Consider the following 11,619-nt stretch of genomic DNA (forward strand, 5'->3'; position numbering starts at 1 on the left):
TTAAAACTTAATTAACAATCAGTGTTAAATCAGCATTTTTAAATTAGTGTTGACAGTTGAAAGGAACTGAAGAAAAATTTTCATCGCCAGATCGAAATAATAAACTACTGTAGATTGTTGTTGTACTTTATTTACGTCGCACTAGAGCTGTACAATGGGCTATTGGCGACGGTCTGGGAAGCATCCCTGAGAAGGATCCGAAGACATGCCATCACAATTTTGATCCTCTGCAGAGGGGATGACACCCCCGCTTCGGTAGCCCGGCGACCTGCGCACGAAGTCGAGCACTTTACGGTAGAACAGTTTAACGAGGACCCATACCGCACACCATCGGTCCCTACGCAGACTGATCCAAGTGGTCACCCACCCGCACACTGACAGCAGCCAATGATGCTTGACTTCGGTGATCTGCTGGGAACCGTGTCTTAACGATCAGTCCACTGCGGGACAAACTACTGTAGAACCAACCGAAATGTAATTACTCACTTTTGCCATCTATCAAAAGAATTAATTGAAGGTATAGGTAATACTTTATTTACATCACACTAGAGCTGCACAATGTGCTATTGACGACAGTCTTCATCACTGAGGATAACTCGAAGATATGTCATCACAATTTTTATCCTCCGTAGAAGGGATCTCATATCTGAGGCCACTTCCTCAATTTAAACATAAATCTGAAAGGGAAGGAATTCTCCTAACTGCTGCCACTATTTTAGAGACCAGTAGCTTAGCAATACCCATGGTACTGCTAAGTGACCGACTACAAAACTTTTGATTCCACAGATTTTACGACCATGTACTCCGCTAATCTTCGAGCAGCGAGACACGAGAAGACGTTGTTATGAAAGGAAAACAAACCCTCACCAAGTAAATCTCCTTACTTGCTCTAACTATCAACAGAATTGGAATAATCGAACAAAACAACAACATATTTAATTAATAGGGGAGAGTGGGGTTAAATCAGCTAAAGAGGTGAGACCGGATATCTCGATTGTATCGAAAGTAGTTCCGTTTTTTTTTAGTGGGCAAATTCTGAATTACACTTTATTAGTCAAGAAGAAGAAACTACTATATTGGCGTGCTGTTGTCGATTAATTCACAGTGTCAGTGTAGATAAGTATGTTTTCAACTATCGAATTTTTCATTACACACTTCTCTAGTCGAACTTAGGCTTTCTATACAATGACTACTGGAAGATTGCTGGATTTCATACATTTACTGTAACATAAAAACATTTTATATAACTATCCATATATTTTAGGACCTTTTTCGGCAGCGCAGCTAGTACTTGCTCTTGCTTATCTCCAAAACAATGACAGTTCTGATAGCCGCGAAAAGGTTCCTGACTTTCAACTGTATTTCGTGGAATTGAACAATATTCTACCTTTATTAGATTTCAATATGAAACTGGAGGTAAGTCCACAGATTTAAGAATGTTGTGTATTAAAAAGCCTGTTAATAGATTTTAAATATTAAGGTAGGCCAAACAGAGAGACGGCCAGCGGTAAGTAAAAGACGCAACAGAAGCAGATTCTCTTACTTTTGCATTAGCATGCGCACATCCTTTTGATACTTCAATGGATATAAAAAGCGATGAGATTTATTTACGGACAATTTGAGAAAATATTTGAGAACATTTTCTGTCTTTAATGAGTTTGAAGGTATTTTAGGACAGTTATTGAAATTCAAGAACTGTCCTCAAAATCTGATGGACGTCTGGTCACCTTAGTTATGTCCCATCTCTCGTGGCGACTCTAACACCAAGTTCAAGCTTTCTAAAAACTTTACAAACTGCCATTGTGGCAGAAGGAACCAATCTAACAAATTTGTTAGACATTTGTTTTATATAAGCTCTGCCTTCCGCTTCGCATTGAACGGATTTGTTGCACACCTGTGTTAGTTGCAGCGCGTTCATCTGGGTCAATCTACATATCAGTCTATACTTATAGTATTTTTTTAAAAATACAAATATTAAGGGTCGGAAGCGTTAATATTTACGCGGGTAAAAACAAATCAGCTTGATTGCTTGCTGAAATAACTTGTTGAGATTTTTCTTATACCTCTCTTTGAATCCCTCTCTGCTTTGTCAGGTAATCAAATAGGTTTCGATGTTTTTAGATTCACCTTCCTCTTTCTTAGCTTAAATATTAATATTAGACTCTTAATTTGTATTTCTTCCCCTCTTTGTCGAAATGAACTATAAAGGTATATTTCCCATGGTTTTTATGCATCACCGTGTGCTAATATTGCATTTACTTCAGGCATTTGCTCAAATATATTTGAAGTATACCCTTTCTCCTTATCTGGGTTGCCTATGCCATCTTCTTCATCCAAGAAGTCGTGGAACAATAATGCTGAAATCGGCTAATCCAGATGATCCTCCGCTAGTAGATCCCAACTACTTTGAAGATCCAGAAGATGTGCAAGACATAGTTGCTGGTATAACTACATCTTTTATTTACACTGTAAAACATTTTAGAGTAACTTCTCACCAGAAATGGTTGTAACTATTTTACACGAAAGTTGTGTAGCGAAATGGAGTGAAACCACCAGGAAAAATCACCTCTTTGTAGTGATCTCCTCTAATTACGACCACTTTTGGGAGATACGGAATTTTTTCCATAGACTTTGTGTCGAAGAAAACCTTTAAGAGAGACAATCAAAACCTCTCCTAATGACTCGGCAAACCTCCGCAGCAAATGCGGTAAAGGAAAAATAAACAAGAAAAACTATCAAAATTAAAAATATTGAAGTAATAAATAGATAAAAATATAATAATAGATAGATTAATAGTAATAAAGTAAGGAAATAAAGTAATAGATAGATTGAAAATAAGTAGATTTAAATGTGTTCAAAATATTTGTGACTGACTCTTATGTAGAGAGCTCTTTTTTTGGCGATCTCTGAAAGAGATTGACAACCTCATTTTACAGTCAAAATGCACTAAAGACTATGTAATCAATAATTTAGTTCTAAAGATAAAATTGAAAAAAATAAGTTTTTTTCAGAAAAAAACTTATCATTTCAAACAAACAAATCTCTCCTTTTTTAAAGTAAACTAATTTTTATCATATAAAATCAAATGGAAACTAAAACAAAAAAACATAATTGTTTATTTATTTAAAATAGTTTTGTCATTCATAATTGGTAAATTTGGTTTGACACATAATTATATCACTAGAACTCATTTTTATTGAAGCTAAATTTTATTCATCTATCAGGTTTTCATGACGCTAACACAACTGGCATTTAGACACCAAGAAAATGACCCTCAGTAAAATTAAAATTGATTGCGAAGAATCATGTACCTTCGATAACATTTTTGAGTTAGTGGAGATAACCTCTAAGAATGACCAACCTCCATTAACGACCATTTTACTGTGAAACAGAGAGTGGTCGCTCCCGAGAGGTTTCACTGTACAATATTTATCTCTTAGATCTGGGTGCTTCACAACAGCAAGAACCAAGGATAGTTCTTAAGTATTGTAAAATACCAAGAATAATCCTTTACTTGAAGTAAATAGCCCATCATTTTATGTATTCAATAACACTAAAATTTATAATTGCATTAGCCCTTTTTAATTTAACATAGAAATTTTATTAAACATATTTTTTCTACTTTTTTCTTTATTTTGTATTGGTGTAGGTCAAAATAAGGGAAAAGTGTTATTCTTAGAATTTAGAATTTCTTAGAATTTTGACAATTTATGCCTCTGAAATACACCATAAAATTGCTCATTCATGTTCTTTTTTATGTTAAAGGTAAAAAAATGATTTTTTAACTTTGCAATTATTCAGATTTACGAGAAACAGCAATTTATCATTGATATTATTTTATATTACAAAATCAATGATAAATTTTCCGACTGGCCTGTGTAGGGGGCAGGGAACTGTCCTTGCATCAGAATGGTCCTGGGTTCGAATCCCGGGCAAGGCATGGATGTTTCTTTCTCTCTCTGTGTGTATTATGTCCTTTCTCCTTTGTGTGTGAATGTGACTCGCCCTATAAACGGGTGGTAGTTGTGTGAATTGCTTGGCAGAAGTAGAATTCCTGGCCATAGATGGCGCCACTAAAAAACAGGAACAATCGAACCCCCACTGCATGAACAGGCATACTACAAAAAAAAATTATAAATTTTTAAATATGAATGAAAAAAGTCTATTTTTTTGGATTTTATATTTTAGTACAGATATAATTTCAATTATCTTAAAAATATTTTTAGTGACAATTAGATTGTTTTTTTTTTATAATTAAAAAATATCAAAATATATTTTTGCCTGTACGTCAGAAGAAATATACAAAAGGGACACCGTCGTCCCAAATGCATAAAAGAGTTATGATGTGATACACATAAGAATCAGAAAAAAATCAGAATTTTTGCAATAAAATATAAAGTAAGAATCAGTATAATTTCGAATCCATATATATATACACTGATTCTCAAATTTAGTTTGTGAATCAAACATACAACCAGCACAGAGAGAATATTACGGTAAATTCTAACTAGGCTTCGGAAGTGAATATAAATTCAATGTTATAAAAATATTTAATACAATTGGTTGATATTTGAAAGTTAAAATATAGTTAATCTTATTACACAACTAAAACCATACATATATTTTAAAGCGGCGAATTTTTTTGGGGGGGATATTTAACAGCGTAGAAAATAACAAATTTATGCCATCTCGTAATCGATTTTTAAAATCTACCATATCCGGCTATATTCGAAGTATGCGAAAATTAGCATTTTTGCAAGTAACAATAATTTCCGAATGGTGGAAATGCACGAAAGCTTGGTTAACTAATGTGCATAAACACAATATTCATATAATTACTACTCTTTTAAAAGTGTATGCTAATGTTTTATTTTGTGTTCATTGAAATAAAGTGTTTTTTAACACAATCTTTTCGATTAAAATTTGAATATCTATCGTATAAACCTAAAAATTGTCTTGGAAGAAAAGTGATTTGATAAATAACGGTTTTGGTCATTCTATAATATTTAAATAACAAAATGAAAAAAAATTTAAATTTACGTTTTTAAGGAGGATTAAAAGGAAGAAAACATTTATGTTTCTCCCATTTAAGACGAAAAACGTAAGATACATCACTACTGATGAGAGATGTATTTGGAATTTTCAGCGGTAACAGAAGTTTTTAACGATGCGCCGCACGTTTTCATCGTTTTAGGTGGGACACAAATAGAACTATTTTTTCCTTTTTAGTACTTTTGAAAAACTCTTTTTTTTCGATTTTTTATTAAGTTCCTTTTAGTTTTGTGTCTGTTAGCAAAAAATGGACGAAATTTCATTGGCCATAAAATAGCGATAAATCTTATTCGCAAGTTGTGATCAGGCACAGAGCTCCAGTTAAAATTTGAGCCCTCTAGCAGTCAGGAAAGTGACCGAAATTTTGATTGACGATAAATACAACTTGTCGCGGTCAGAAAAAAGAGCTGAAATCTGTAATATCATCAGGCACAAAGTCTCAAATGATATATGAGCACCCTAATTAATCGGCAAGTGGTAGACGTTTCATTAACGATATTTGATGATAAATTTGGTTTGCAGCGGATAGGAAATGATTGTGATTTATTTTGTCATTAGTAATAAGGCAAAAGTAAATAAATGTCAAAAGCTTTAATAATAAGTGCAAATCTTACTGCTGATCTCAAATAGCACTTGCTTGCGCTTTTTGTTGATGCAGACCAAACGTTCTATGAGGGCGGGATTATAAAGTTATTAGAAAAGTAACAAAAAGTCATCTAACAGAGAGGACGATATTTCACTGATTAATGTTCATTTCTTGTTTAGAAAAATTGAATTTTATTTCACACTAAAGCACCGAAATCATAGCCTACCCAATAGATGCTGATGTATAGATTGCGTAATGATCAATGTTTTTACTCCAAATTTAGCAATTTTACAGATAGATAAGATTTTCTTTTACTTAAACACATAAAATATATTTATAATTTAAAATATCCTTAAATTTTATTTTTGAGCTGAAGGCAAAGAAATTTAAGTGCTCAAAACTAGATGGGAATTATAATTTTTTTTATTAGAAATTGTATATGTTTCTGAAATAATCGTTTAATTAGTATGAAAGGGAGTTAATTTTTTTATTATTTAAATTGTATGTGTTTTTGAAATGTTCGTTTAATTGTAGCATTAAAAGCATGCAGACGAGTGGCTGAAACTGAGCCAATGAAAAGGATTGGAGTGGAGCGTTTTGATACACTTTATCCTGGATGTGAAAAATATGCCAAAAATGAAACTGCTTATTACACTTGCCAAGTGGTCTCGACACCTATCACTTACTATCATTATGCTGGAACTGCAAAAATGGGAGATCCGAAAGATGAAATGACTGTAGTAGATCCTGAATTACGGTAAGTAAGTTTATTTTGATTGTAAAAAAAAGCAATATTCAGGCTTAAAATGAAAAATGTCCTATTTACGAATTAAATCAAAAATTACACAATAAAGTTCGAGTTTTTTTACCGTTTAGTCGAAGAAATTAATGCTTCAGATGTTCTTCTTATAAAATTTAAACATTATAGAAATACTTAAAATTTGCAATTTAGTTTGTTCACAGATAAACATTTTAGAAGTTTTCAGAGGCTATGTTTGGATAGTAATGGCTGGTAAATTTTATTACAACAAGGTAATGTTTGCCATGTAGAAGTTAATTTTTGTTTTTATGGTTCTTACTAGCCGAATTCAAGTATTTAAGAAGAAGAATTTTCAGCATTTGTATTTAAAATAACAAAGGATTAAAAACAACTGTTGCAAATGTAAGAAATTTTTTTTAAGAAAAAAAAAAGAATATCAAATTTTAAATTCTTAGCGAAAATTGTAAAAATGTGAATAGTTTGCGCATTTTAGGAAGAAATTTAAAAATTCGCTCCTCGATATTTGATTATTCTGCACCGTAGTAGTTAAATAAAATTCTATATTGATAATGCGCCTTACGCGTCTATCAAACAAACTTATCCTAAATGGCGGAAGGGATCAGAATGTTTCAGATTTCGGATTTGTGCACTTGATTGCGTCACTGCTGATTTATTCTTTAATCAAAGTATCCTTTTATTTATTTATTTAATGGTATAATTATAACATAAAATTATCCATATATCTATATCTTTTACGTCGCATCAAAAAACACAACCTGTTATAATTGATTTTGTTAGTTATTCTTAAGTAATAATTTAAGCAGTGTTAAACAAGTAGTTTTAAGTTAAATTTGGCATTCTTAAGGATTCTTAAGTTATTTGGTAGTCTTAAGGAATAGTTTAAGTAGTGTTAAATAGTTAGTTATGCGTACAAAAGTTTATATATGGGTCATTCTCACAAAAACAGTCATTTTCATGTCCCCAGTATATTTTATGTTTGTTTTACAGCTTACGAAAAAAAAAAATTCAGGGAAAGTGTCCTTCAGAATGCAGACTAACAAAAGAATAAAAATAAAATTATAAATTTTTGTTTATTATTTATTTTAGGTAATTAAGATATACCAATATGTCATTCCCTCACTTGTCCCCACTAATGATTTAAAAAAAGAAAAAATTGTTTCTGAAATAAAAATAAAAAAATTTACAAATTCGTGTTTTTTATTTCGGACTATTGAAATATAGAATTCAGAAAATCAATTTTAAATTTAATTTCTGATAAAAATATTAACACAGCACTATTTTAAACTTTGTCCCTAGTGTTTCGTGTCATTCCCTCACAACAATGTTCTTATCACCTGCAATCTTCTTAGAATAAAAATATTTTAATAAACACTTTAGCAGTTAACAACTGACATTATAGAACAAAATTGCAGTACGTTTCCATCTTCAACTTAAAGAAGCTTTGCTGTGGAATAAATTTGAATGAATCAAACCAGGTAAAATTTTTTACATTTGTCATTCCCTCATGTCGATTTTTAGAGTAAAATAAAATACAACTTCATCCAGAAAGTGGATAATTATATGTTGCTTTCTTGTATGAATATAATGGTATGTAATTGATTTTAGAAATTAATTAGCCCTAATTGTTATTTTTAAATTTTATTAAATTTGTCATTCCCTCACTAGTATATAAAGTGAAGGAATGATGCTGAAGTGAGGGAATGATTCAAGATGAGTATATTATAAAAAATTTCTTTGTTAGATCGTGCCAGTCAATTTTATTTCCCAAACTTTTAAAAACTATTAAGTATATAAAACTAAATTATAATAAATTTAAGATATACTTAGTATGTAATCATTTTCAAACTTAAGGTAGCTGTAACTTAGAGAAAAACATGTATTAAAATAAAATATCACTCCCTCACTTTTTAAACAGTGAAATTAATTAATTTATTTAAATATTAAGCATAATTCATAGGATATATACTTTCTTTATAATGCCATTACATATTTCTATTAATATAAAAAGTTTCAGAGCTTTTTATTCACTTTACTTTTATATAAAGTGAGTGCTAAGTCAATAGAGTCTACCGGCTACTGCTCTGTTGGAATTTTCAATCTAAAATTATGGTAAAATATAATCGGCAGCAGTCTGTCTATCCAATTCACGGTAAAAGAACTACTTTTAATTTTTCGATTTTGAAACTGTTCATAACTAATATGGTTAAAAAACTATGAATACAAAACTACACGATTATTTTAAAAAAACATTTACAACTAGCATTGTTTCAAAACCTTAAAAAAAATTTAAACTGGACATTGGAGGTAGGCTTTTTGTTAGGTTGTGGTTAGGACTGGGCGATATTAGAAATTATATATCGTGATGCATCGCCAGTTTTGCATCGCGATATAGTATTTTTGAATTTCATTTTCTTGTAAGGCACAGAAAGTCAGATTTCTATCAATACTGCATACTCAGATTGATTTAAATCAATTTATAAATTTGAGGATATATATGTTTTGCTCAAGAAAGATATTAAATAAATTGACTACAATGTACAAATCTTACTTAAAATATTTATTGAAATGTTTGTTTAGAAATTCATAATACGCGTAAAACAAAGTGTTAAAAACTTTTTTTAAAGCGTTTTTTACAAATTAGTATTTTCTTGTACTATTATGCATAAATAATTACATAATTATTAAGTTCGATCGTAATGTTCAATTTCTAAATTAAACGTTAAAAATTCTTTGTATGTTTAAAACAAAGAGCTATAAAAATTTTAGAAAAAAAACGCTTTTAAAACACTATTTTTTATTATTATCATTTCAGTTATTATAGTTCTATTATAGTTCATTTACGTCACACTAGAGCTGCACAATGGGCTATTGGCGATGGTCTGGAAAACATCCCTGAGGATGATCCGAAGACATGCCCTCACAATTTTGATCCTCTGCAGATGGGATGGCACCCCCTGCTTCGGTAGCTCGACGACCTGCACGCGAAGTCGAGCACTTTACGGTAGGACAGTTTAACGAGGACCAATACCGCACACCCTCGGTCCCTACGCAGACTAATCCAAGTGGTCACTCACCCGCACACTGACCGCAGCCAGTGATGCTTGACTTCGGTGATCTGCAGGGAACCGTGTCTTAACGATCAGTCTACTGCGGGACCTTATCATTTCAGATAAATAATTAAATTAAATTATATAATGACCGAATTATGAACGAAAAACAAAGTAAGATTTAATTTCTTAAAAATAAAAAAATTGTGATGTTCGATAATATATTTAGCTAATTAACAAATAATATGAAAAGAATATTTTTAAAAAAAAATTATTATACTCTCTAATAAAACAAAGTGCTAAGGGATTTAAAAAAATGAATAAAATACGCAAACCTTTCAAATTTTTTTGTATAAACAAAGTTGATTGACTTATGTCCAAATCTAAATGACAAAAATAAATTTTGTTTTAACTTTATTTCTGAAAATAAAAACAACAAAATTTATAAATTTAGAATCAGTAATAAAAACTCATTAAATTATTAAAAGTTTCATCCAAAAAGTTTCTAATAAATTAAAAGAAAGTAAAAAAATAACCTAACAAATTCAATTCTTTGGGCACCTAAATTAGATTGCCGATAATTTTCACATTTAAAAATAAAAAGAAGATTTTTTAAACAAAAAACTTATCTAATTAATGAAGAAACTCTTATTTATATATTCATTTCAATAATAGATTGCCTTCAGTACAAGGTAGCATCGGCGATCACGAAGTTAGTCCCACTGAAAATAATCTACAAGAAAAGTCGCGACAAAGAAAAAAAAAGCTAAGAGGTGCGAAAAGGAACATGCGATATAACGATATATGTTCTCAAAACTCTGATTCTACAGCTCACCAATCAAGGTCATTTCAGCATAACGAAACGAACATCGTCTTCTACAGCGCGAGACGACATCGGAACGTAAGAGAAGAGTCTTATATCGCTATATCGTTACCTTATATCCTTGCGTGTCTTATATCGCTATATCGTTTTGCGCTCGTTGTCTTTACTCGACGGCTTAAATCAGATTTCTGATGCATCGCCTTGAATGAAAGTCGCTGTATCGTCTTGCCGATATATGCGTTAAATCTAAATGTCTCGATACATCGATTTAAAGCCCAGTCCTAGTTGTGGCTTATCAAGAGGAAATATTTTGGTGTCAGTGTTGGGACTCGAATTCCCGTTCTGTCGGTTATGATATCGACAGATTAGCCTTTTCGGCTATAAAGTGTACCCAATTGCATGGAACTAAGTAACTTCATTAGGTGGGCCTAGTTGGTGCGATTGCCGAGTTGGCCTTCATTGGTGCGATAAAATTCTAGTTGTTTAACCGTGTTAAGTGGAAACAGTTAACGGTTTTTCTCACAGTTAGCAGTTTAAATACCATTTTATTTAAGGTTATTTGACTATTTTGTTTGAATATAGTAAAATAACAATCAAGAAAGTTGTTATTTAACCATTTTTTTCTCTAACAGTGTGGCTTCTATCTAAAAGTTTAAATTTTCAGGTCTGGAACATGCCATGTTATTTTTCTATTCAATTAAAATACAAGATAAAATGACAATTATTTTTAGTCATATCTTGTGATGTTTTTTTTTATTTTTTAGGGTGAAGGGAATCAAAAACTTGAGAGTGGTTGACTCATCCGTTATGCCCACAATAACTACAGGCAATACAAACATTCCAACACAAATGATTGCCGAAAAAGCATCTTACATGATATCCACCAGCATCAACTGTAACAAATACAATAAGACTTTTGAAGAATATGTTCTGTAAACAGTTTGCTTTAAGAATATTTCACTATTAAATGGAATTACAATATCCATTTGTATTATTTTTAATATTTTAAACGGTATTAAATGCCCAATTTCCAATAAATTAAAAATTTATCAAATTACTGATTTCGTGATGGTATTTTGATTCAAGCACTTTCAGTTGAAGTGATAGGCGAGAATGGTTTCATTTCAGGCAAAGGGAGAAAAGGACTTGTTTTCCCGTTAGAGTAGTAATTTTTTGGCGATATAAATGAGTTTAACTTTAAAACCAATTTCAAAATATATTTTAAACAATGACATCGAATATATACAACATATTATTTAATATCAAAAAGTTCCTTCATTCGGGGTAGGTTTTTTTTAATATGATAGATTAGCTGTATACCCGTTTTTCG

At 31.1% G+C, this 11,619-nt stretch overlaps 1 protein-coding gene across 3 annotated transcripts in view; it reads left to right on the plus strand.

Moving 5' to 3' along the window:
* LOC107439118 (glucose dehydrogenase [FAD, quinone]) overlaps positions 1–11,343 on the plus strand; it is a 67,509-nt gene extending 56,166 nt beyond the window's left edge. For all 3 annotated transcript variants that reach the window (XM_087160927.1, XM_087160928.1, XM_087160932.1), the window contains exons 10-13: positions 1,265–1,416; positions 2,265–2,442; positions 6,173–6,395; positions 11,054–11,343. In XM_087160927.1, coding sequence (XP_087017053.1) covers positions 1,265–1,416; positions 2,265–2,442; positions 6,173–6,395; positions 11,054–11,225 — 725 coding nt within the window. In that variant the 3' untranslated portion in view covers positions 11,226–11,343. The remainder of the gene's footprint in view (positions 1–1,264; positions 1,417–2,264; positions 2,443–6,172; positions 6,396–11,053) is intronic.
* Positions 11,344–11,619: the final 276 nt, after the last annotated feature.

Source organism: Parasteatoda tepidariorum, chromosome 1, assembly GCF_982258835.1.
Source record: "Parasteatoda tepidariorum strain Cologne lab strain chromosome 1, Ptep-v5.0, whole genome shotgun sequence".
Lineage (NCBI taxonomy): Eukaryota > Metazoa > Arthropoda > Arachnida > Araneae > Theridiidae > Parasteatoda > Parasteatoda tepidariorum.